This window comes from Eretmochelys imbricata, chromosome 8, assembly GCF_965152235.1.
Source record: "Eretmochelys imbricata isolate rEreImb1 chromosome 8, rEreImb1.hap1, whole genome shotgun sequence".
NCBI classification, from domain to species: Eukaryota; Metazoa; Chordata; order Testudines; family Cheloniidae; genus Eretmochelys; species Eretmochelys imbricata.
Genome location: NC_135579.1, coordinates 51,253,739 through 51,280,828, shown reverse-complemented (window position 1 = coordinate 51,280,828; position 27,090 = coordinate 51,253,739). Strand labels below are relative to the sequence as shown.

General features: G+C 45.8%; 1 protein-coding gene across 3 annotated transcripts; it reads left to right on the top strand.

The window, feature by feature from the left end:
• Window positions 1-3,252: 3,252 nt before the first annotated feature.
• LOC144268889 (quinone oxidoreductase-like protein 2) lies at window positions 3,253-26,340 on the top strand. 3 transcript variants are annotated; one of them, XM_077824186.1, is made up of 11 exons: window positions 3,253-3,371; window positions 3,774-3,803; window positions 4,596-4,752; window positions 7,349-7,445; window positions 9,890-9,948; window positions 10,354-10,419; window positions 10,794-10,903; window positions 13,827-13,908; window positions 16,341-16,522; window positions 17,387-17,615; window positions 22,242-26,340. In XM_077824186.1, exons 1-11 carry the CDS (start codon window positions 3,301-3,303, stop codon window positions 22,308-22,310), a joined length of 1,152 nt encoding a protein of 383 aa, XP_077680312.1. In that variant the 5' UTR covers window positions 3,253-3,300; the 3' UTR covers window positions 22,311-26,340. The 3 variants fall into 3 exon arrangements, with proteins under 3 accessions (XP_077680312.1, XP_077680314.1, XP_077680313.1); XM_077824188.1 differs by lacking the exon at window positions 10,354-10,419; XM_077824187.1 differs by lacking the exon at window positions 3,774-3,803 and having other exon boundaries at window positions 3,257-3,371.
• Window positions 26,341-27,090: the final 750 nt, after the last annotated feature.

The window sequence follows — 27,090 nt, the reverse complement described above, 5'->3', positions numbered from 1 at the left end:
CTGCCAAACCAATAGCCACCAAGTGGGCTGACCTCACCAGGACTGGTTGGAATGAGGGTGTGCAGTACGCTGCCTATGCTCTGGTATCAAGGGGTGAGGAGCACAAAAGCTACTTTGTGCTGAATGAGTGCTCTGTGGTGGTGATAAATTGAGCTCAGTGGGAATCAGCATAAAGAACCACACAGCTGTAGGGTTGGAAGGGATCTCAAAAGGTCATCTAGTCCGGTCCCCTGTGCTGAGGCAGGACCAAGTATACCTAGCTAATTCCTTACAGGAGTTTGTCGAACCTGTTCTTAAAAGCCTCCATTGGTGAATTCCACAATCTCCCATGGAAGCCTATTCCAGTACCTAATAATCCTTGTTAGCAAGTTTTTTTCTAATATCTAACCTAAATCTCTCTTGCTGAAGATTGAGTCCATGACTTGTCCTACTTTCTGTGGACCTGGGCAACAACTGATCACCATCCTTTCTATAACAGGCCTTAACATCTGAAGACTGTTGTCATGTCCCTCATCTGTCTTCTTTTTTCAAGACTAAACTTGCCCAGTTTGTTTCAACCTTTCCTCAAAAGTCCGGTTTTCTATGCCTTTTATCACTTTTGTTCTCCTCTGGACTCTCTCCCATTTGTTCTCATCTTTCTTAAAGTGTGGCCCCCAGAACTGGACACAGTTCTCCGGCTGAGGCCTTACCACTGTCAAGCAGAGTGGGACAATTACTTCCCATGCCTTAGATACAACACTCGTGTTAATATATCCCAGAATTACGTTTAGTCTTTTTTGCAACTGCATCACAATGTTGATTCATATTCAATTAGTGATCCCCTATAACTTCCAGATCCCATCCAGCAGTACTACCACCCATTTTGTAGTTGTGCATTTGACTTTTTCTTTCTAAGTGTAGTGCTTTGCACTTACCTTTATTGAATTTCATCTTTTTGATTCCAGACCAATTCTCCCATTAGTCAAAGTTATTTTGCATTCTAATCCTTTCCTCCAAAGTGCTTGCAACCCCTCCCAAGTTGGTGTGTTTGCAAATTTTATAAGCATACTCTCCACTCCATTATCCAAGTCATTAATAAAAATATTGAAAAGTACTGGACCATGTACTGGACCTCACTAGATACATCTCCTCCAGTTTGACAGCGAACCATTGATAAATACTCTTTGAGTACAGTCTTTCAACCAGTGTTGCAACCACCTTATAATAACTTCATCAAGACTACATTTCCCCAGTTTGCTTATCAGAATGTCATATGGAACTGTATCAAAAGCCTTACTAAAATCAAGATATACCATGGCCCAGGTTGGGTACATTACAGGTTTCCCATCTCCACCAGTTAGCACGAAACTTCCAGCCACTACATACGCCAGTTCTGGACACGGATCCCACTGGATGCTGCTGACACGGTGGTTAAAATGTTGGCAGCCTGTCTCCGCTAGCGCTCCCACTGTTGAGCTGCACTGGTGCCAGTGCACTGGTGAAAGAATGAGAAAATCACGGCTGTTGTAAAATGGTGACACTTCCCTCCCTCACAGGTGCTTGGGCGGGGGTGTGTGTGTTGCTTCATTAGTTTTGCAAAGCGCTTTGAGAACTGGATGGAAGCATGTGGCAAATATACTGTTCTAGAGTTCCTGTAGTTAAACAGTGCTTTAATCTAGGCGCAAGCAAAACTGCGACCTCCAGGAAGTTGTCTTCCCTGGAGTGGTTTTAAAATGAGAGAAAACACCTTTTCTTCAGGCAGGAGAGGTCCTATTGAGCACCGGGATGTGGGCGAGTGCTAGCCTAAACTTTCCCTGCATGTGACCACATTGTTTGGACTAAGAACCCTCCACCACGCCATGCCACCCCATCTGAGGTCTGCTTTTCCCTGCTACACCCTGTCTTCTGCTTCAGCATCGGGGAAGAGTCTATGATGGAGAGGCCTCCGAAGGACAGGCAGCCCTGCTGTCCTGTTTACAGTCTTTACCTCTCCCTGCCCTGGCCTTCCCTTGGGTCAACACTTGCCATGTGGCTGCCTCCGACCTCAGGGTAGGGCATGGGGAGCAAGTTTGGAGCCTAAACACCTTTGAGGCTCTGGCCCCAGGTGCCTTATGCATATACCCCTCCTGAGGGACTTTCCAGGAGGTAGAATAGGGGTTCTCAACCTTTCACTTCCTGAGCCCCTCCCCTCCCCCATGCTATAAAAACTCCACAGCCCATAACAACTGTTTTTCTGCATATCCAATAGATCAAAAGCCAGGGCCGGCATTATAGGGTTGCCAACTTTCTAACTGCACAAAACTGAACACCCTTTCCCTGAGGCCCCATGCCTTCTCTGAGGACCTGCCCCCACTTACTCCAGCCCTGCTCCCTCCGGTTGCTCGCTCTCCCATACCCTCACTCAATTTCACTAGGCGGGCTTAGGGGGTTGGGGTGTAAGAGGGGGAGCGGGCTCTGGAGTGGGGCCAGAAATGAGGAATTCAGGGTGTGGGAGAGGGCTCCAGGCTGGGATGGGGGTTGGGGTGCAGGCTCTGGAAGGGTGTTTGGGTGCACCTTTCGAACTGTCGCCCCAAGCTCCTGCTTGGAACGCTGGTGCCAGGAGCCAGGTGCCAGGAGCCGGCCCTGGCTGCCAACCGGACTTTTAATGACCACCCGGTCAGTGGTGCTGACCACAGCTGCCAGTGTCCCTTTTCCACCGGGTGTTCTGGTTGAAAACCGGATGCCTGGCAACCCTACAGCATTAGCGGGTGGCAAGCAAGGCAATTGCCCAGGCCCCAGGCCCCATGCCATAGGGGGTCCCGCAATTAAGTTGCTCATGCTTCAGCTTTCTTCTCCACGCTCCAGGGAGTCTAACACCAGCCCTGCTCTCTGGTTTATTTTGACGGACCAGAAACCTGCTCGTGGTCCCCCAGGGGGCCCTGGGACCTCTGGTTGAGAACTGCTGAGTTAGCATATATGCAAAGTTTTGCCCCCCTCAAGTTAAGTCCGTTTCTCTCCTCCTTGCCTCTGACCCAGGGGAGAAGGCAGGGCCGGGGGCGCAGGGGACTTGGCGCTGCAAGGGGGGGTGGGGGACAGCCGCAGAGCAGGGGCCCGCTGTCCAGAGCCGGGGGTGGGGGCTGGCTGGGATCCAGACTCGGCCCGAGGCAGGGCGCTCAGCGGGGGCGGCGCTGCCCGGCGAGGGGGAACCCCGGAGGGGGGGGGGGGCGCTCCCGGGCCGCGGGAGGCGGGGACCGGACGGAGCTTCCCGCAGTCCCCGTTGGAGGCGCTCGGGGCGGTGTTCACTCCCCGGAAGCCAGCGCAGGGTGCCCGGCGCGGAGGAGCATGACGGCGCCGCTGGCGGGGCTGCGCTGGGGCCTGGGGCCTGGCTGGCTGCTCCGGCTGAAGCGCTGCAGGTCTGAGCTCGGCTCCCCTTCCAGCGGCCCCGGGGCAGTCCCCTCTTCCCGCCGTGCGCCGCCCCGCCGGCTCCCCGCCCCCGCACCTCCCCGACCCGGGACCCCGGCCCTGCCCTGCCCCGACCCGCGCTCCCCCCGACCCCAGCCCTGAACCGACCCGCGCTCCCCCCCAGTCGTGCCCTGCACCTCCTGTGCTCCCTTGGAGCCCCAGCTCTGCTCGCTCCCGCCCCTTCCTGAGCTCCCAGCCGCGATCCCCCCGCGAAGTTCCACCTCTCGGGGCGCACGCCTCCCATCCCGTGCAGAGAGCGGGGCAGTGCTGGGGCTTTCCTGCCGGGAGTGAGGGGCTAGGGATGGGGGGGAATACTGCTGTCAACTCTTGCAACATGTGGTTTGTTTTTAAAGGCGCTCAGCTCCTTGGGATCTCGGGATTAGGTGAGAAATCGCCGTTTTGCGACTTTTCCCCTTAAAGTAAGTTTCTAGCTCTCCTGGTTGGGGAGAAAAGCTTGAAAACATGGCCTCAGAGCCCCTAAAGGCTCTGAAACCAGGAGGCAAATAAAAAGACCCCCCGCCCCAATTTTTATACATGCGCATATATATAATCTCATATTTTTGAATGCTTGAGGTTTGGCAGCACTGCAGCTATTGCAGTGACAGGGTGACAAAGAAAATCTAGGAGTAGGCACATGGGAGACTTTGACACTGAGCAGAGGGCAGCCTCTTCTCCAGCAGGCAAGAAACCTTAGGTAACCCCAAGCACCCTTGTTTTAGGGACAAAAGGTGTTAAGAAATGGCAGTGGTTAAATTTCACCACCTGCACCATACTTAACTCAAACCAGGGTGGTGGTGGCGGCGGCTTATTATTTGGGTTGTACCTAGAGCAACCTCATTGTAAGCTAGGCAGTGTACAAATATATAACCAAGAACAGTCCCTACCCCGGAGGTCTAAGTACTATTGGGTCCAGTGTTACTGGAGTCTTTCATCAGCAGTAAACTTCTCTCCCACTTTGTTTTTAAAATTAAGCGTAATGCAAGCTCAACCACTTCATGGAGAGGTTATCGGCAGTCTCCTATGTATAGCAAGCAGTCCTTGCTGTATAAAATACTTTCAGTGATATCTTTTATAACCAAAATGCTTTATGAAATGCAGCTACTTCTGGGGTGATAAGGTGGCAACTGACTGGTACACAGCACAGTATAATGCTAGCGCATACTCTTTTGTTGCAGGAGCAGTGCTTCAGGTAAAGAGCTTCTGGGATTGTTCTCCCTGAACAATGACATCCTATTGCAGTCCTGCCGGAACTATCAAGCAGTGCTGTGCACCGAGCTGACAAAGCCATTGATTATTAGGAACCTCCCATCCCCTTCTCTGCAGCCCCATGAGGTACTGGGATTGAGATGCGCAGAATTGCTGATTATTTTGAATAATCTAATGTCCCTTAGCTGGCAAACCCACCTACATCCTTGTGTCTCAGGCTCACAGCCTTGGAGTCCTATGCTAGTCCTCTTGGTTTCTTTCCCCTACATCAGTGCTGTTGCTAAATCCTGCCAGTTTTTTCTCTTTAACATCTCTAAGATCTGCTCTTCCTCTTCACCATCTGCCCACCACTGAATTGTGCCCTGATCATCTCTCACCCCTAATTACAGCACCCGTCTCCTCACTTAGTCTCCCTCACTCTCTCCTCACTGTCACCCACAATCCAAAATTCATTTCCCCTTCTGGTTTTGGTCTGTCTTGTCCATTTACATTGCAAGCTCTTCAAAACAGGGACTGTTTATACAGTGCCTAGCACAATGGAGCCTCTAGAGTCTACTGCAGTAATACAAAAATCTTTTCATCCGTAGAGCTCAACACACTTTACAAAGGAGTCAGTATCATTATCTCCCTTTTACATATGGGGAAACTGAGGCACATAGCAGTGAAATTAATTTGCCCAAAGTCACACAGCAGACTAGTGGCGGAGCCAGGATTAGAATGCAGAGCTCCTGAGTCCCAGTCTAGTGCTCCAGCCACTAGGCCACACTGCCTCCCTAAATAATAAGAGCTTTAGAGATGAAGGTTGTGTGCGGATTAGAAAGGAAACGAATTCAGTAAGAAAGAGGATGGTTTGGGACTTTAAAACAACCACTGGGTCAATGGCTGAGTGACTTTAGTCGAGTCCCTTCCCGTCTGAGTCTCAGGTTCCCTGTCTGTAATATGGTGGCAATCCATACCTCACAGAGCTGGTGAGAGGCTTATTTTGTAGTTGTACTGCACTTTGATCAAGTAAAACCCAAGTGCTAATTATCAGCACTGGGATGAGGTAAAACCAGGTGAAAATCCATAGTCCAGTGCTTAGTGCTTGTGTGTACACAGATAATATGTTATGTGAAGGCACAGAGAAGCCCATTGAAATGAACAGCTGATAACAAAACTGTGACAATCAGGGTCCAGACACCCCAGTGTCTGAAACCTAAAGAATAAGCAGCTGAATCAATTGATCATATAGAATATTATTGTACTATAAAAGTGTATTGAGTGAGGTATCATATAAGAACTGGTGACACACTGGTTACGAGTGGCATTGCATGATGTGTACGGATGGTGTGTAAACAGTTATGTATGTGTGCTGGAAGTGTGTTCCTAAAATCTGTTCTGGGGGCAGACTTGATAAATAAGTTTGTCCTAGAAAAAGGAAAGTTGTTTTGCTTGTTTGCCTATGTCTCCAGTGTAAACTGAGCAAGGTGATGTCAGAGACAATGAGTCAACAGCGGGGATGGGAAGTCAACAGGAGAAGACAAACAGTGGGGGAGAAGAACTTTCTGTGGGGTTACACTTCAGAGGAATACATTTCAAAGGTTTATTGGACTATAATAAGGAGAGAACTCCTTAGTTATCCATCACTTAGCCAGAAGGGCTAGCGATGTGGTAGCTTGATATAAGTGAGAAAGCTGTTTAGGCAAAGATTGTGGCTTGCTATAGTTAAGTCTTGGATGCTAAAAAGCATGTTTTATTTTGTTTTGCTTGTAACCATTTTCTGTTTGTTATCTCTGCTCTGTATCGCTCACATTCTTATATTCTTTATTAATAAACATATTCTTAGGTTTTAATATAAACCATCTCAGTGCTGTGTATTGAAGTGGAGCATGAATCCAAACAGGCTGGCGTTTATGCTGTCTCTTTGGAGGCAGTAAACTTAAACATTTCTGTGGGTGTCCAGTGAGAGGGACTGGACGCAACAGAGATGTCTCTGGGGAACTCGGGAACTGGGGTTTGCGGGATGTTCTCTGCAAGTCCAGGTTAAAATTGGCAGAGTCTCAAAGAGTTTGCTGGTGAGGTTGACGAACTCTTGTGGCAGGGTGCTGACACCCAGTCCAAGCTCCAGCAACACTGTCTTGCTGAGGAAGAAGTAACACAGTGGCTGACAGTTCTGGGTGTGCTGAGGAGAGTGTCAAAGAAACAAACTTATTAAAAGAATAGTAAAGTAGTACATAATAGAAAAGTATCCTGAGATAGTAACTGCTATTCAGTGGATGCCATCTTCCACCAAAACACTTGGGGCCAACTCCTCCACTGGAGTAAATCTGCATAGCTCCAATAAAATCAACAGAACTACCCTGGTTTATACCAGCTGAGGATCTGGTCTGTGCCTCAGAAAACATGGGAGTCTTTTGAGAGAGGGTTGGATTGTGGCCTGGGACTAGAAGGACTGCGATTTGATTTCCTGCTCTGCCACAGACATCCTGTGTGGCCTTGGACAAGTCACTCAGCTTCATTGTGCCTCAAGTCCCTGACTGTATAATGAGGATAATAGCCTTGCTCTCCCTCCAGGGGTGTTGGGAGGAGAAACACATGATGGATTGTGAGGTGCTCAGATACTGTGGTAATGGGGACTGTGTAAGTCCCTGGAAAAGGGGAGAGCTGTTTTAAAATGCTACTGCAGTGAAGTTATCTGTTTAAAATGTTTCTACTGCTTGAAAGGTTCCCTTCTCTCTTTCAGGTCAGGGTTGGCGTCCGTTACTGTGGAGTAAATTTTGCTGATATCTTGGCCTGTAAGGGTTTGTACCAAAAGAAGCATTGTCTTCCATTCACTCCTGGTAAGTAGGAGTCTGTCTGATCTGTGCAGGTTATAGAGTGACTAACTTTACTGTGTTTAATTCTGAGTGAATTTAGTGCTGGGGACAGATTGACAGTGCTGGGGAATAAAGCTGTCTAGCTATAGAATAGGTGCAGCGTAGCCTTTGATGAATTAAGAGAAATTGGGGTGGTGTTGTTTTGTGTCGTGGACACCCTGTCCATTAGGAACCGGGCTGAGACCTCCTCACTCATTTAATATAGGCAACTGAAGAGCCAGACGATGGAAACAAATTGTGGACATTTCTGACCTTGACTGGAGTCAGACCAACAGCCTTGAGGTGGATGTCTTCATGTCCTACTGACTTATTATAAGGAAGAAAATATTTAAATATGTTTTCCCAGACATTCCCAGGCACAAGGGGATTGGGATGGATTTCCCATTCTTAACACTTACTATTTCTTTGTCCTTCCACAAAAGAATGACCCACAGTAAGTGGGATGTGTATTCGCCCAAGTGCTGCCTCCTTGTGGCTCTCAGTTTCTTGTCTTTGTATACTGTCATGCTGCTCCGGGGAAGGAAAACTCTCTGTGTGACCCTGCCTCCAATGCAGTGCTTAATATGTGCCAGGGCTTGCCAGGGCTGAGCCCTGGCACTTCTGGTCTTGCTGCATCAGTTATGAATGTAAAAAGTTTGTTTGAGTCCTGGCACCTAATTGCTTGAGCCCCAGCACCTTTTTCATTACAAATTAAGCTCTGCCACAACCTTATGGTTAACCACATCCAGCTAACACATGTTTTGCACCTGTCATCTTTAAGTCAGGTTTAGCATCATATAAATGTGCTAATTCTATGCTGATGGATTTTCCTAGCATAGACAAGACCTCACTGTGGCCACAGTCTCTTATCACCTCTCAGTTATACAGACCTTTGTATTTTCAAAGCGCTGGGCAAAGCTTAACTAATTAATCCTCATGACAATGCTGGGTGAGAGGTTGATAAGTATAATGAAACCCACTTTACAGATGGGCACGGTGAGACACAGAGAGGCTATGTGCCTTGCCCAAGGTTGCTTGGCAACTCAAAGGGAGAACTGGGGTTAGAATTCAGGAATTCATAGTATCCACCAATGCAGTCCAGGTTATTATGCTGCCCTTTAAAGCAGTGGCTCCCAACCTTTCCAGACTACTGTACCCCTTTCAGGAGTCTTACTTGTCTTGCCTACCCCCAAGTTTCACCTTACTTAAAAACTACTTGTTTGCAAAATCAGACATAAAAATACAAAACTGTCACAGCACCCTATTACCGAAAACTTGCTTACTTTCTCATTTTTACCGTATAATTATAAAATCAATTGGAATAGAAATATTGTACTTACATTTCAGTGTATAGTATACAGAGCAGTATAAACAAGTCATTGTATGAAATTTTAGTTTGTACTGACTTCACTAGTGCTTTTTATGTAACCTGTTGTAAAATTAGGCAAATATCTAGGTAAGTTGGTGTACCCCAAGAAAACCCCAGCGTAAACCCAGAGGTACACATACCCCTGGTTGAGAACCAGTGCTTTAAAGTGTAATGTCTGCAGGGATCATTCTGTATAGTGTGTGTGGCTTTCTCCATGCTTGACATTCTAGGCATATGCCATCCCCTTACTGAATTCCTCCTGCCTCCAACCACCGAACCTCCTGTTCTTGTAGCGGTGAACATGCAGCACCTCTGCTGAGTTTGTTTGCTGCACTAAAACCTTCAGGCTTGAATATCTCCTTCAGCCCTTGCCAGCCTGGGAGCTGACAGTCCCACTGATGCCATAAGAACGCCTCTGAAGACAGACAGCCACGTAGCTTTTACTTTACAATAACTTTAGAAAAGTCCTTACTTCTACTCTTCTCCCCTCCCCGCCCCATTTACGCAGTACTGTTTTATCAGTCTGCATTCCCACAGTGCCACCTTCTGGCCTCCTAGCAGCTTTGCTTCTAAATCTTCTCTAAAGCAGCCTTCGAATGCTGGCTGTATCCCATATGTTGTATGCAAACCTGTGCCATCATGGATAATCTGGTGATTGGTAATCTGGCAAATATGGTCATTTTCAGAGTTAAAAATCAAAGAGCAGCGGACTCTGAGCATCTTTAGAGCGACAAGGTGGGTGAGGTCCGTATCTTTGATTGGACCAACTTCTGTTGGTGAGAGAGACAAGTCACCGAGCTTACACAGCTCTCCTTTGGCATTTCTGTCTTTTCCAAGTACTGCAATATCTTTGCCAGCCAGGGAGAGTAGAGCTGCCTGCATCTGCCACATGAGGCTAACGTTAGCTGAACTCACTGTCTCTCTGCTCTCCCCACCCCAGTCCAGAGTTGGAGTAGGTGAGAATCCCTAGATCCCATCTGCAGAGGACAGTGCTGAGTGCAGCTGGGGAAGTGGCCTGGTTCAGTGTTTGTGGGATGTGCATGACTTTCTCCTGCTTTAGGAATGGAGTTTTCAGGGATGGTGATGGAGACTGGAGCGAACGTCAGCACAGTGCAGGAGGTAAGTGAGATGTAGTGGTGCTGGGGTTAGGAACGGATTCCCGGTTGATCAGGGAGTATCGAGGATGCAGTGTGGGGGAACTGTTTAAGCTGTCCGCACTATAGTATCTGCAAAGTTGTGAGCTCTGCTTGATGGGTTGGAGGTGTGTGCAGGAAGGTGGTAGTATTTCAAGTCCCATCAGAGAGAGGAATAAGGGTCTGGAAAAAGAAGCAAAGGTGGGAAGGGCGGGGAGGTATCTGATTAATGCAATTGCTGCCTGAACTGTTATCAGGTTTAGTTTGTGCTGCTCGGGTCCTTGGGTCCTTCTTGGGAAAGAAGGAAGATCAAAGACTTAATCCAAAGAGAGGGGTGAGATCAAGTGATTGTTTTCCTCCTAACGCCTGTCCACTGGTGCTTTTCCGGCAGGGAGACAGGGTAATTGGTGTGACTGGCACTAGTGCAATGGCTGGGGAGTGCGTAGCTGATCAGAAGGTAACTACAATTTAAATATAAATGTGTCTTCCATTATTGCAAAAGGTTTTATGTCTCATGTTGTTTAGTTTTTGGCTCCTGTGAGATCTTCCAGTCTGTGCCTTTGTTTTTGATGTTTGTTCTCCTGCCCTCATTGCCATGAACTGGGGTTTGCTCTAGAGAATCCTCGAAAACGCAGAAAGGGCTGATAAGAAAAATTGCATTAAAACTTATTTGGATGAAATTAACGGTTTCACATAGTGTAATGTTTAGGACAGCTTGACAGCATGCTTCTGTATCATGTTCAAAGTGCTCACTAAAGCAGTTGGAAAAGACAGAATTTCATCCTCTATCCCTCTTCAGGATTAAGAGTGTTGCTCTGTCTTCTCATGTAGATGCTGTGGCCAATCCCAGAAGGTGTTTCTTACGAAGAAGCTGCAGCATTGCCTGTGTCTTATGGCACAGCCATTTTGGCCCTGGATCATAGAGCACGCACGCAGCCAGGGTAAGTGATCAGAGGAGTCCAAAGCATAACGTGTCCAGCAGTAACGATACTTAGTCCCTGCAGAGTGCGTTTCATTTGCAAAAAATCAAAATGTCATATCTCATAAATAGAGCTGGTTGCAATATTTTCAACAAAACCTTTTGGTCATTGGAATATACTGTTTTTGTCAAAGTCCAAATGTTTCATGGAGACCTACTGATTTTGATGGGAAAGCTTCTGAGATTCAGGGTGGTCTTTCTGCTCACTTCTAGAGAGAGAGAGAGAGAGAGAGAGAGCCCCCAGATCTGAAAACCTGACCTTTTCAATTCAAGAAGGACATTTTCACATAATTCCATTTCACAAAAATGCTTGAAGTGTTTTTGCTTGTGTTCTGTATGGGAACAAAAACAAATTTCAAAGTCTGGAAGGTTGTCACGAAACAGAATTATTCTCCAGCCAGCTATACTCCTAACATCTAATCTCCCATATTAGGCATACATCAAAATAATGTCGAGGCACTCAGTGAACTCATTAAGTATTATTATTGTTACCGCTTTGTAGATGGGGAAACAAAGACATAGAAGAGGTCTTGTGGCCAAGGTCATGCCGTATGATAGTGGTGAAGCTGGGAATAACATCCAGGCATTCCCGGTTTCTAAACTCTGCTCAGATCACTAGATCAGGCTTCAGAGTAACAGCTGTGTTAGTCTGTATCTGCAAAAAGAAAAGGAGTACTTGTGGCACCTTAGAGACTAACCAATTTATTTGAGCATAAGCTTTCGTGAGCTACAGCTCACTTCATCCAATGAAGTAAGCTGTAGCTCACGAAAGCTAATGCTCAAATAAATTGGTTAGTCTCTAAGGTGCCACAAGTACTCCTTTTCTTAGATCAGGCTGTCTTTTTGTCCCGTGGGGAGTGAGGCTGCTGGTTTTCCCTGGCCACTGATTCACAATGAGTTTGACAAGAGTGTAGTAGAAATTAATATGCATTGTGTGTATGGGTGAAGATGAGTGTTTTGTTAAGTGTCACTGTCCACACCAAGAGAGAACCACAAAGTAAACCAGAACTGGATGCTGGATCTGCCTTGAGGACATATGAAGCAATGCTTCTGAAAAAAAGAAAAGTCTCAGATCTGCATCCATTAGTATTTTATGGGAAAATACTAGGATAGAATAATAGCTGCTAGGGATAGAAATGACCTGTTCTGACAGACAGCCCATCTCCCTACCTCTCCCAGCTGGGGAAGATCTATTCTTTACAGTATATTTTCTAGTCCTTTGTCTAGTTCCAAGTGATGACATGTCTGCTGCTTCCTCGGGAGATTATGCTGCTCTCTGGTTTCATCGGGTGAGCTTAGTGGAGGGCTCACTATGCTGGGCTTTGAGTCCTAGTTTTGTCTGTGGGGGCTGATTATAAGGACAGTGATACATGGTTCATTAGTGGAGGGGAGACCCTTCCAGGCTGACCTGGGACATGCTGGAGAGGCTTGGCGGTCTGGGAGTATGGAGGTGTGAGGAGTCCTGGGTTCATATGGCGGGAAATCCATCACAGATATTGATGGTACCTTTACATTTATGGAGAAAGGATAGTTTCATGGTTAACCCTGTACTGGGACTCGGGAGACCTTAGGCTCAGTTTTTTTCTCTGCCACAGACTGTGTCACCCTGGGCCAGTTACTTAATCTTTGTGCCTCTGTTTCCCCATCTGTAAAATGGGGCTCATTCCCTATTTGAGAGGGATGTCATAAATAAATAATATTGACTGATGTATGGGAGGTGCTCAGATACTACGGTGATGGGGTCACTTCCCACACGGAAGATGGTCACTGTGAAAAGGCAATACACTAGTCAACAAACTGTGTATGTGTCACTTTAAAATTGTTCAACGCCCATAGCCTGCATGAGGGCTGCTTTTATAAACTCAAAGTACACAAACACATTGATAGCTTTTCAACAATTTAAAATTACATATTTTAAAAAGCATTTTATACCCTTGTGATGTTCTTGGCAAAAACCTGCTGAACAGAGGGATTTTTATAAGCCCCAGAAACCAGTGCATATTGCTGTGAAATAGCTGGTAGGGTTGGGCTGTATCCCAGGCAGGCAAATTGTGTCCAAATCCAACCTGTTGTTTAGCTGAAAATTAGCCTTCCTGCCCAATATCAGTGCATGCCATGCATTGCTCTGCTAATTTATCCTAAGACAACAGCTCTCCTTTTGGATAAGTAGGCTTGTACTGTTACAGGCAGGTTTTAAGGGAAACATTGGTCCCTTTGGGAGCAAAGGAGCCTGGTTGGGAATTTTTTAACTTCTGGATTGGGATTTGGAAGTGCAGCAAGTGCTCTGTGGAGACTTTAGGGTGTGTATGTGAAATAGGGAGAACAAAGCCAGAGAGAGAATTGACCTGTCTACATTGACACAGGAAGTCCGTGGCAGAGGTAAGAACAGCATCCAGAGCCAATTCTTGTGCCTTAACAGAAAAACCGTCCTCTCCCCTGCCCCAACTCTGCAAACAGCACAGTTTGCTGTTACACCTGAACTGGAGTAAATGTATATCTACTTGTACAGTAATTGAAAACATGCAGATATTCTCTTATCAGATCACTTCACTTTGGAATGTAAAAGATTCACACTCGATGGGGGATACGGTGACTCATTTCATCCGGGTATGAACTGGTGTTTGGGAAAAGTCAAGCTCCCCTTACTCATGCCTTTGGGAAAGATTCTGGGAAAGAGAATACCATTGAAGATGTGGAAAATTCTTACTACTGAAATGGATCATGGGGTAAAATCAATTGCTGGAGTCTTTTTAAGCTGATCAAGGAGATCTTTCATCTTCAAGACAAATGGGAAACTGTGTATTGTTAGTAGGCAGGCACGCAATGCACTGCTTTTCTGTTGTGGAGGGAAGCTCTGTTTATTTCAGTCTCTGTCTCTGTCTCAGGGAAACGGTTTTAGTGACAGCAGCTGCTGGGGCCACGGGGCTTGCTGCTATCGATGTAGCTGCTAACGTTCTCAAGGCAAAGGTATGTCCCTTTTTCAAATGAATCTGTATTCTACGTGTGTCCCACTGTAGTAATGAGTGTGCCTTCTATAGCATGCTCCATCTGAGCATTCAGAGACCTTTCCAAACACTAATGAATTAAGTTTCACAAAGTAGGCAAGTATTATTCTCCATTTTCAAGATGTGCATTACTAAAAAGGACGTAGATGTTGGGAGTTGCCCAAGGTGTCCCAATGAATTATCGGTAGAGTAGGGAACAGAACCCAGGAGATTTGTAAAGTCAGAGGGGCTGGTAATCCAGTAAACCAGACTCCATCTCTCAGGCTCCATCTCTCAAACACAGCACACACACTAATGCACTTTCCCCTCATGAAACACCTGCCTTCCCTGTGCTCCTGCTATGGGCTCCGCCGTGGAGCCCCATAATTTCCCTTGATTCTTTCCAGTGCAGAATTGAGCTCTTATCCAAGTGGGAGATAGAGGGGGAATGTTTTCAAAGGTGCCCAAGTGACTTAGGCTCCTGAGTCCCATTTTAAAAAGTGATTTACGTACTTACAGGCCTAATTCATTTTGAGAGTCAATTGGACTTAGGGTCCTAAGCCACTGGGTCATTTTGAAAATTTCATCCTTTAGATTTGAACCAATGTAGATCTAAGGGATAATAGCGTTTGATGTTTATGGGAATAAGAGATGAATTTATTCCAACCATCACAGTATAAATCGGGTTAGGAAATAGTATGCTGTTAGGGTTTTTAAAAGAGAGGCTTTTTTTTTTTTATAAGTAGAACACCCCTCAGTAAAAAGAACTGCACAAAGTGACAAGGCAGAAATAACTCCAGTTCAAATTGTTATACCAATAAAATAAAAACCAGCAGGATCTTATTAAAGGGAATAAGGCAAAATGCCACATTTATGGTGAATACAGAAAGAATCATAGTAAGCAGTTAGTTTTAGCTATAACATTCCATTCAATTTCATATTTATTCACACATTCATTCATACACACACACACAGGTTCTGCAAGGTGGTTATCATAGTTACCAGTCTTAGAGTTGCTCGTGCCAAGCCACTGGCCAGGTGGCCTGGACACGAGGAGGGAGCAGGGCCTTGTCAGATGCACATCTGATGCTCCTGGAAGTTGGTTTGCAGAGTCAGACCACAAAGCTCTGTTTCTAGAGTCCATTTTTATAGGAATTTATTCCTATGCCAGTCTATGGGAATTAGTTCATCATGCTGTTGCTGAATCAATCAGCAGATGGCACATTCCTGATGGCTCCGTATTGTTCTTCGGTTCTCCCATCCTTGAGGCTGTTGGGTGGATTCCAGTCTGCCCTCCGGGGGTCCTCTGGTTGTTTCCACTTTATGCCTTCTTCGGCCGATAGACACTGGATTCTTAGGCTGGCACCTCCCAGATCATTCAGTTATTATCCACACCAAGCATCCATCCACATACATCCTCTATCTCTATTTTAATCACAATTGTTAACAAAGCAAGATAAAGGGAGTCTCTGTGTGCTGTTTCTGTTGTTACAAAGTATAGCTTTGAGAACTGACTGTCTTAGGATGTACTAACACAATTAGCAGCTTGCAAGTTTCACAAAGAGAGGGAGAGAAACAGTAAAAGCAAGAGACCAAAAACCAAGAGACCTCTTAATTAGTAATACCCTGGAATTTAAACTATGGGGAATCAAACTCATTTGTGATTTTAATACAGAACTTCTTTAATATGATCCAACAAAATGGTTTGTTGTGCGTGATAGAGCTCCCACAAAGCACAGAGTCTGACTGGAGAAATCTGGAGCAAGTAATTCAGCGGCTGGTAGTCTCCCCTCTGAGTGAAATCCTATCATGCTTCTAGGGATGGAAAACTCCTCCAAGTGCACTGGGGTATGTTAAAAATCCTGTGGCACATTTGGTAGGAGTACTAGGCTTAAACCCAGACCAGGGACCAGTTTGGGTAAATGCAGTCTCTCTCTAAATTCCCCTGAAGTTTCAATTGCAGATGGGACTGGTCTTCTCTTTCTGCCTTAAGTTGTTATATAGTGCTGCTGTGCGTTGTCCAACAGCTGCTGCGTTCCATCCCAGCAGTGGTTGTTCTTCAGTGAATGGTACAGTGATATAGATACAGTTTGTACATCATTTTAAATTTGTAAAGCATTTTTGGGGACATTTACATAGAAGATACATTACTATGGAGCTTTTATTTAAGTTATTGGTACTGTAATAGATTATGATAACATGCTAAAGCACCTATTGTATCACTCTGAGCAAAGATGCCTTTATTATTTTATTTTATTTTATTTGCATTATCATAGTGCTTAGGAGCCTCAGACCCCATTGTGCTAGGGTGCTGTACAAACACAGAACTAAAAGACAGTCCCTGCCTCGGAGAGCTCATGCTGTCTTCCACCATGAAAGACCAGACTGTAACACTCGCTCCTCCTTTGTTTTCAGGTGATAGCAGCAGCTGGAAGTAATTACAAATGCAACCTGGCTCTGCAGAAGGGTGCAGTCCATAGCGTGAATTACACCCAAGGGAGCCTAAAGGAGGGGGTGAAGAAACTTACAGATAACAGAGGGGTCAATGTAGTTCTTGATGCCGTTGGAGGGGACATCTTCAAAGAGGCATTACATAGGTGCGTTGAAATACGATTCTGTTACGTTCTGAGTGACGTGCATTAGGGGTATGAAATGTGTGGTCTCCTGGGACCCTCCCTCTGCATGCTTCACAAGTATCCAGTTGAAACTGCAAGGGAATATAGGGAGCCACCAGAATGTAATTCTGCAAGCTGGAGTTTGGATATAGCACCCAATCTCGCTCTTTACTGACCACAGATATTTAGGGCCTTGATTTTTTTCACATGTAATCAGAAAGAGGGGTGCTACTTAGTGCCACACTGGGGCGTTGGTTGAGTACTGACTGGGAGAAAGTGTCTCTGATTAATTAGCAGAACCAGTTCGTGCAGAGCCAGTTTCCCTAGGGGGCCCCATGCAAGTACTACTAGAGCTGAGGTTCTGAAACTTAATAAAGAGATCATTCTGTGGGTAACCCTCACTGGCAATCGCAGTATGTACCTGTGTGAAATATAGTAACTGCTCACCTGGAAAAGTAACAGTAGGAAAATATTTAATGTGTTTTCACCTGTCCTTAATGCAATGTAAAAGCTAGAAACAACATGGATCAGTCAGCATCATGTGACCAGCCAGCTCTCTAAAGGCCACCAGCAGGTGCTCAAACTTGGAAACGGTTGGCCCAGATGCTCCCCTTTTAGTTGACAAATTCTGATGAGATCCTACCTGCAGATGGTGTAGTGGCAAAGTCCTGTCTTCAATGAGCTAAAACCCTAGTGTTGAGTTTGAGACAGTGTTTCATTAAGGACCAAACTCTGGTCCCAATGAAGAAGAGGCACCCCCCTCCCCCTTTTCCCCAGTGAGATCACAATTTTACCCTATGCTTGCTCTTCCTCATTAAATACATCTCCTTTCCCTCCCCTTTGCAGTTTGGCTTGGGAGGGCAGGATTGTGGTGGTGGGTTTTGCTGGAGGAGCAATCCCCTCTGTCCCAGCCAACCTGCTGCTTCTGAAGAACGTGTCTGCCTTGGGAGTGTTCTGGGGTCGATACCGGGAAGAGGACTTTCCTGTTTTTTCGTCATCACTCTCCTCTGCTCTTTGGTACTGCCAGGAAAGACGGATCCAACCTCATGTAGGAGCGGTCTTCAAACTGGAAGAGGTAAAGTGCTGCCCAAGATGACACTCGCTGGCAGGATTCACAGTTCTCTGAGAGAGGCTGAATAGAAGGAAGAAGCTGTCTAATGTGGTGGGCTGCTATCAGCACTTCTCTGGGGAATGGGAAGGCCCAAAGCTTGAGCCCCTGTACAAGGGCGCTGGAACAATTTGTATAGTGGGGATGCTGAGAGCCGTTGAACCAAACTGTAAACCCTGTAAACCCTGAAATGGAAACCACTTCAAGCCAGGGGATGCAGCATCCTCCCCGCCCCCCTCGTTCCAGCACCTATGCCCCATACCTCTTAGGGAGGGAAAAATATGAGTTACAACTAGGAGACACGTAGGTTTGATCTATGCCTCAGAACTAACTCTAAACTCCGGTATCTGCCAAGAACCTGTCATCACTATAGGAAGTAAATGCTGCTGTTGATTAAATTAAAACCTTGACATGTATATTTTCATAAACTGTGATGACCTTATGCAGTGTCAAGCTCTCAGGATTGCTTTGTTTAGAGTAAAGTTTTGCGTCTGAGTGAATTTTGTGTGTGGTGAATGCCCTCTGATACGTACAAAAACCCTCCAGTTTCAAACACGGCACAGAACCCCGGTTCTTCAAGAAATCCCTTTTTTTTTCTCCTTCATTCCAGTGTTATTGGCTTTAAATGTCTCCAATATGTATGATGATTATTTAGTATTTATGTTTTGGAAGTGCCAGGTTGGGCCCCCCTTGTGCTAGCCATGGTACAGACCTGTAAAAATGACAGCTCCTTTCACAAAGACCTTACAACTTAAGAGTCAGTAATACAATGGGGTAAAATTGTTTTTTTTTTTAAAGGTGAATTGGGGGATGCAGCTATGTCTTAATTTACATCTTTCACTCTGGGAGCCATTAGAGCAGTGTTTTTCCACCTGGAGTCCGGGGCCCCCTGCGGGCCGCTAGCAGGTTTCAGGGGTCCTCCAAGCATGGTCAGCGTTAGTCGCCAGGGCCCAGGGCGGAAAGCCGAAGCCTCACTGCATAGGGTTGAAGCCTGGGGCTGAAGCCGAAGCCTGAGCAATGTAGCTTTGTGGCATGGAGCCCCAGGCAATTGCCCTGCTTGCTAACACCAGCCCTAGCTTTTATATGCAGAAAAACAGTTATTGTGGCACAGGTGGGTCATGGAGTTTTTACAGCATGTTCGGGGGGGCTCAGAAGGAAAAAGCTTGAGAACCCCTGCATTAGAGGAGTCAGAATTACACGCTGGTTAGTAATTTTCTGGCATTTCAGTTCCTGGTTAATGGAAGTGCCATGAGATGGTCAGCTCTTGTGTTATTTCAGCCTCATAAATGGATCCCTGAGGCAAAAAGCCCACAAAGAGCAAATTCCAATACAAATGCTGAGCTGTTTGTTCCTCCAGAACAAACTGCACTGCAGTGATGTCTTGCTCAGGTCACCCAGAACTGGGAGCCACTCGGTCACCATTCTGCCTCGGCAAGAGTGAGCTTTGCTACTGATAAGCCATGTGCCAGCTCCCGGGCGTGCCAGCTTGTCTGCCTTGCCAGCAAACTCTTCAGGACTCTGCCAGTCCAAACCTTGCCTTGCTGGTCAGTCGGTGAGCCTGAGTTCCGCAGAGACATCCTTCGACACTGTTCAGTCCCTCTCATAGAAGTTGTTAAGTTCGCTGCCTCCAGAAAGACAGAGCATACAGCAGCCTGTTAGATTAGCTGACGATTTAAACTTCACTTCACTACACAGCACTGAGATGGTTTTGTAATAAAACAAGAATGTTTATTAACAAAGAACATAGGTTTAAATGATTTCAAGTAAGAGTGAAAGAAACATGAAAAGTTACAAACAAAACACACTTTCTAGTGACTAAAACTTCAGCAAGTTACAATCTTTTGCAAAGCAGGTTTCGCACCTATAGTCAGTTCTTAGAGACTTCAACTCCCTCGGTTGAGGGATCTGCTTTTCTCTGACATGAAGAGTTCTGGCCTTTTGTGTCCCTCTGGTGATGGATGCCAAAAATTTTTACTGTTTCGGTGTATATTTTCCAAAGTCCATCGTCTCTGTTTCAAGAGGCAGGAAGGCTTCCTGGGGGTACAGCCTCTATCCACTGCCCTGATTGTTAAGTAGTCATCTCCCCCATTTGCTAGTTTGATGACTTTGTTTACCTTCCATGTAAATATACTTCCATTGTTTCTGGCCTCGTCTTACTCAATTTACACTGGTGACACAGTCAAGTGGCTGAAATACATTCTTTTGTCTCGGACAGGCTGGGCTTATGCACTGTTTCCCAGCCACGTGCTACGAACATATTTCCAGCACACATCTATAATTCTTTATACACTGTCTGTACATACACCACGCAATAATATTAATGACCAGTATGTTATAAGTTTGAGTATGATGCCTTACATGACACCTTTTAGATATAGATTATGATAACAGTGTGTTGGAGCAATGTGCGTGTCAGGCCTGATGTGAGTTACAGTGTGGTGGGCCCTCTGCCAGCTGGCATTCAGGGGCTCCCTGGGTCACGACTACCACCTGTTGTACTTTAGAGTAACAATCTGATTGCATTTAAATTCCACTATTCATAGCGTCACACACATAATTACATCTAAAACCTAAAGAGCATGTTAGCCACCTAAACCAGACATCTGCGCCTCATAGATGATGGGCCAGTGGCAACAAGACTGACCAGGAAACTCTGGGAAATGCAACTAGCAATAACAGTCTCTGATATTTTCAGTGTCAGACTTTGCAGAGACCAATCTGAGTAACATTCTTTTGAGCTGATAAGAAAGCACCAGGTACCCTGGGGGCCGTTCTGGCCAAACTCCTTAGCATGATGAACGAAACTGGTACTGACTTTGTCTTCACCTTGCAGTAGTTGAAAATGGCTGATAGAAATAGTTAGGCCAAAGATAGAGAAATTAACCCACCCAGTAAAGGATTAAGCTTTTGAGTGTCTCTAATGCTACCCCATGGTGAGTGGGTAGGGAAATTTGATCTCTGTGAATTTCCATTTTTTTGTGGGTAATGATTTTAATTGAGGTATGCATGTGGGTAAAGAAGTGCATGGTTCTGTGGTTGTGACCAAAAGCATCCCTCTATTCACATGCTACGCACCCTTGTAATAACCTTTGTACAAAATATACCTTGTGGGGTATCACTGGAAAACTAATAACTCGCTGATCAATATTATCATGATGAAATGTATGTAGCAACATTCTATGTAAAGTAATGACATCCCCCTGTCTGACATTATTAGCACACGTTCACTCCCACGCAGCCTAGGCAATGGTTGTTAAGCAGGTCTGTCCTAAACAAGGAATGTGTATTTATCTCAATTTACAGATAAGTAGTAAACAGAGTCCTCAAGACAGTAAGAGGGGGAAATGGCAGGCCACAAAGCAAATTTTCACTTCAGCAAACACAGGAGAGGAGAAAAAAGACATGGAGCCTCCTTCACCACGAGCTTCTGTGTCACCTTCTTTACTGCATGAATAAACTTTACTTTGAAGGGTAACCTTCAGAAGACTCTGCTTCAAAGGTTCACTGGACTATCAAGAAAGGGGCAGAGAACCTCAAGTTCTCTCTCTTTCACTTAAGAAGACAAAGGCCCCAGCGCCTCTGGGTCTTGGAGAGAGATCCTGACGAAGGAAAGGGTCAGTTCCCATCTTGCTGGAAGGGGAAGGGGACGGGGGGTCAGAGAGGCCATTTTGAACAAAACCTTGAACCGAAACTTTCTAGATTAGGTTTTAAATGTTTAGTTGTGTTTTCACTTTTATTTGCTTTTACCCATTTCTAACTTCATCTCTTATACTTGATAGGACTTTAAATGAATTCTTCTTTTGTTAACAAACTTTTTATTTTTTAATCTAAACCCATCCAGTGCTGTGTTTTAAATAGAACTGTTTGGTAACTCCAGTTAAAGTAGCAAACTGTTGAATATTGACTCTTCACAGGAGCAGCGAATCTTAATATCCGGACTTTCCAGGAGTGGGCTGGACAGTGCAGAACAAAGTTTTGTGGGGAAACTCAGGACTGGTAGTGTGTTGGGGTCACCCTGCAGGTAGTCACCGAGGCTAGTGGAAGCCAGAGTGTGACTGGTGTGTTGCGGACAGGCTGCTGGGGTTGGGGCTGCTTGGCCAGGGCTGCAGCTATACACAGACATTCAGGGTGTGACTTGCATGCTGTTTGTGGGCAGCCCAGGTTGGGAGCTACAACAGCAAAGCATCATGAGGCAGCCAAGGTTATAGGGCAGGTGCTGACACAGCCCCTCGCTGGCCTGGATTGCACTCTGGAATGTGACAGTGGTGAAGTCACTTGGTCAGATTTTTAAAGTGTTCCAACCTGCCCTCTAAAACTGCCCCTGAAATCCTTGTGCATAGTTGTTTTTCCTGCATGCACAAATCCAAGTTTTCATGTGCCCCAAATCTTTATACACAAAAAAAAATGCAGGGGGATTTTTAAAGGGCAATCATAAAAATTTGGCCAAATACATCTGTCTCTAGAAATTACTGTAGAGAATGCAAATTAAGATGGCTACAGTAGCAACTAACAGTTGCAGGAGTGTGTGTGTGTGTGTGTGTGTGTACACGTACATGCCCTTTTGTATAAACAACTGAGGTTTTGTGTTTGCAGGTGAATGAAGCCTTTAGCCGTGTAACCCAGCGCAAGTCAACAGGAAAGGTTGTCATCTCAATGCAATAAATCAGCCTGTTTCTTCAGAACACAGCCCCTGCTGCTGTTGGACTAATCAGCAGAATCACCCTTCTGGCTTATGGATGCAGACAGCCAAGTTGCATCTACCCTATGATTTCTTTCATGATTCGTCTACCACCACCAGTAATGTAGAGGGTTAGGGGCTCCTGCTTAGGTTTAAATGACATGATGATATAAATACTTGCGCCCGTTGCTAGCATTGGTGGAGTTGTACTGGTGCTAGACAAACAGTGCCAGGAGTCCTAGGGGAGAAAAGGTTTCACTGTGACGGGAAGAGAGAGAATAGATGCAGAGCAGTGCAATTAATACAAACGTAAACCAGACTCTCTTTAAAGGAATCACCATTGGGAAATCTTAAGTCTCCCACTGTGAGCAGTGTGTGCTCTGTATAATATACCCATAACATCCTTGTGTCCCTAGAACAGGGCTTCTCAGACTCTTTTTCCATAGTGTGGTTCACCTTTTAACAGAGGTTTTTATGTTGGAGACATCTCCCGCTTCTGCTGGCGGTTGTGCAGACCCCATCTCTCACACTTATGATTGCACAGACTGCTTCCTTTCTATTGGTGATGACCTAGTATCTTAGGGTATGTCTGCATTGCAGTCAGACACCTGCGGCTGGCCCGTGTCAGCTGACTCGGGCTCGCAGGGCTGTTCAATTGCGGTGTAGACTTTCCAGCATCAGCTGCAGGGTCCTCGAGCCTGGGCTCCAGCCTAAGCCTGAATGTCTACACCGCAATTAAGCAGCCCCTTAGCCCGAGTCAGCTGGCACAGGCTAGCCATGAGTTTTTAATTGCAGTCAGAGCCTTTGTGTCAACCACAGTCATGACTTTCCTCATGTGACCTTTCCACATAAGCAAAATGGTTTTTAGCTTCTTGTAATGCAATTTAAGAGCTGGAAGTGAGGAGGGGAATTAGTGCCATGAGGCCAGTCAGTGCTCCACCCACCACAGTTTGAGAGGAGCTGCCCTTGGTGGTGATAGAGCAGCACTGCTGAATGTAGCCATTACAAAACAGTCAGCTAGAACCAGGCAGCTTGGGCTGAGGGGTGGAGTTGAAATGAGGAGACATGAAAAACCATGAGGTGAGGGCACAACTTTTGCAACAGTGTAACCAGCCATTGGTCCATATCACCTGTTGACCTGCCTTAAGCAGAACCAAACGACCCCCCAGTAATTGCTGTACCCAGCCACTTGCATGTGGGACGAAAGACTTCGTCCCTGACTCCTGTGTCAGCTTAGCTTGGACCCCAGAGGTGTAATTATACGGATGGTGACCTTGGTGAGCGTGGCTGCGAACAGGAGAGACTTCAGTCTGAGACACTCTTAACAAGCACCATTGGCTCTCTCGAGCCTGCCTGAAAAGAGCTGGACCCATGACGTCCCGCAGAACACTCTCTGGTAGAACTGTTTGATGAGAGAGTACCTGAATTCCTCCACGCTGTTGTTTGCTGCTTTGACTTGCAGTCCAAATCCGTACGCCTCTGAACTTCCATCAGACTAGAGCGCTTTCTAAATGTACAATAAACCTTTTGGTTTTCTTAACATGACTTTGCTGCAGCTATGGAGACCAGGCTGCCTTGCTCTTGTCTTTGCTGCTGTGGAGCGATGACCAGCTACCCTGCTTCTGTCCAGTAATTTGGAGAAGCCCGTAAAAGTCTTTCACCCCTTAAAAACATGACTGATTCCTCAGATTGCCACCAGCTTCCTGCTGCAGGAGACTGGGATATTGGTTGCTTGTTAGTGTCCTACATAGTTGTGAACAGTTAGAAGAGTTCTGAAAAGGACAGCTTGTTGAAATAAGCTTCAGACTAGCTTCAGACGGGTCCTAATGGTCCCTTCTAACCTTAGAGTCTGTGAATCTAAGCTGTGGGACTGGAGGCCACAAACATAAGAATGGCCATACTGGGTCAGACCAAAGGTCCATCTAGCCCATTCTAGCATCATTCCCTCTGAACAGAACAAGTAAACCTCAAGTGATCCATCTCCTGTTGCCCATTCCTAGCTTCTGGCAAACAGAGACTATGGACACCATCCCTGTTCATCCTGGCTAATAGCCATTGATGGACCTATCCTCCATGGATTTATCTAGTTCTTTTTTGAACCCTGTTATAGTCTTGGCCTTCACAACATCCTCTGGCAAGGAGTTCCACAGTTTGACTGTGTGTTGTAGGAAGAAATACTTCCTTTTGTTTGTTTTAAACCTGCTGCCTTTGATGTGCTTTGTGTGCATTCTGCTTACAGCACTTTACAAACATTCATTGTTACACCATCAGTGCATGGTAGCTAAATATGATCCACTTTAGAGATGCAGAAACCACAGCCTCAGTGCAGCCAAGCAAGGAAGCCCATGCTTAATTCCATGTATCCTCTTGAAGTTAATAGGACCACTTCAGTTACGCATTTGCTTAGGTGCTTTGCTGAATCAGGGCCTGTGTCTGTTTCAGAGCCGGCATTAGAACAGAGGAGTTCTGTGGACTTGCTCCCGTGCTTAGTCTACTTAATGGTGCTGCCTCTTGGGCTGCTGAGTTGCCCTCATACAAATCACAATGGCTGCTCCTCAGAGGAAGGAGCAAGCTCAGCAGCAGCCAGCTGCTGGGAAGGGAGTTGGTGGCGATGGCAGCAGCCAGGGCAGCACTGCCTCCTCTCCCCAGGTCATTAATTGGTTCTGGGTCCTCCCAGAAACTGAGGGAGTGGGGCCTCAGGGTTTCAGCAACCCCAAAGGCCTTGTGCGGGGGGCTGTGTGTGTCAGGGGCGCGGGGGTTGGAATGAACCTCCATGATATTAGGATAAATCAGTGCCCGACTTGAAGTTAGACAAATTTAGCCTGGGAATGGCTCAAACATTTTTAGCAGCAACAGGGACTATCCATCATTGGAACAATTTACCAAGGCTGCCAGTGATTCCCTGTCACTGGCAGTTTTTAAATCAAGATGGGGTATTTTTCTGAGAGAGATGCTGTCTTTCATACAGAAAGTATTTCTGGGAAGTTCTATGGCCTGTGTTATACAGGAAGCCAGACTAGATGATTCCAGTGGTCCCGTCTGACCTTGGAATCTGTGGCTATTTTCAGAGACCTTTTCAAAGAAAAAGGACAAACTATTTTTAAATGAAAGATGAGATTAGCTATGATGTTTCTAATCCATGGGTGGGGGGAGGGAGAAGGGGCTAAAGGCTGGCTCTGCTTTGTCTCCCTCCTGCAGTTCTTGATTGGATAGGTGGAAGTGAATTATTTTGTGTTAATTCTGATCATTTTTGCAAGTCTCTTGATCCTTGAAAAGAATTAGCGAGGTGTCCCACATGGGGGAAGTGAAACTGGGGATTAGGAGAATGTTTGGGATTCACTGAGGGAAGACAGCAGCACCAAGCGCCAGCGTGAGAAAACAAAGTCCAGTGATATTGGTGCAGGAGGCTTGGTGGCAAAGTCGATAACTCAACTAGTTTTTCATCTCTGGAGCCCTGGGTTCAAATCCCACTTAAATGAAATGAACTTTCCCCCACTGCATCGTTGTGAATCTCGACTCGAGGAGCCCAGGATTAGCAATACAGGGCTGCCCTGCAATTCAGAGCTGTGTTGCATCTATAGAAGTGTATGGAGACTCAGCACTGGAATCACAGGGTGCTGCATCAAGGCTGAGTTGTATAGTCAGGTAATACTATGTCTGTCTTGAGCCAGTGCTGTTAGCCTTTTGCTTCCATTAGCCCCAAATTCAAATAAATCTAGTTCTGTGATTAAACCTTTATGGGGCACAACAGTTCTCCCTCTCTTTCCTATTTCTTCCAATAGCTGACCAAACACAATGGGTATCTGGACTCTTAATTAACTCTTTATAATGACTGTAAATTTCATTACTGTACATGTGTTTGTCACATGCCTTGAATCAAAATATTTTAAGGAGAGAAATGAAAGAAGAATTTTTTTCCCATGTGTGAATTTGCCAAGAACTGAATTAATTATTTTTGTACAGTTGGTCTTAATTGTAAAGACAATAGAATAAATAAATAAATAAAGAATTAAAATGTTACTATTGGCAAAAGGCCCCTTTCTGAAGTGTTGTTGTAATGTTTTACAGTAGAATTAAAGTGGTTGAGTTGAGTTGAGCTGCGTTGAGTTATTAAGATAGGTGATATTAGTGTAGTTTATAGTTGGAGACTGTGCGTGGTATGGGTCCTGATCCTGCAATCTGATCCACAAAGGTGGGCGGCTGAGTCTGTGCGGAACCCCCTTGACTTCAGTGGCCCTGCTTCTAGGGCTGTATGTGCATAAGGGTCTGTCTGTCTGCAAATCAGATTGCAGGATTGGGGATATAGTTTTTTTGGGGGCTAGCAAATAGAATACACATCCAGTCCCCTCTAGCTGGCCAGTCTGAATGGGGTCTGGGTCTGGGGTTACCAACTTTGGTTGGATGAATTCCTGGAGGTTTCATCACATGACATTATCTTTAATTAAAGATTAATCTTTAATTCCTGGAGACTCCAGGACAATCCTGGAGGGTTGTCAACCCTATGTGGGTCAGCAGTGACAATCATTTCTGTCTGGAATCTGGCTAGTGAACTCAGTCCAGGCCCAAGGGACAAAAGTCAGCATCACAGTTTAGCTGCCTTGCTGGCAGGTGTGTGTGTACAGAGAGGCCAAGGAATGAATGCGTTTGAGGCTGAACTACCTTCTGTGGCTTAGCGGTAGTCCCTTCAGATCAGAAATGGGGAGGTGTATAGGTGTACACTCCATTAGATCGGGGATACAGGACTACAGTCTCCAGGTCTTTTCA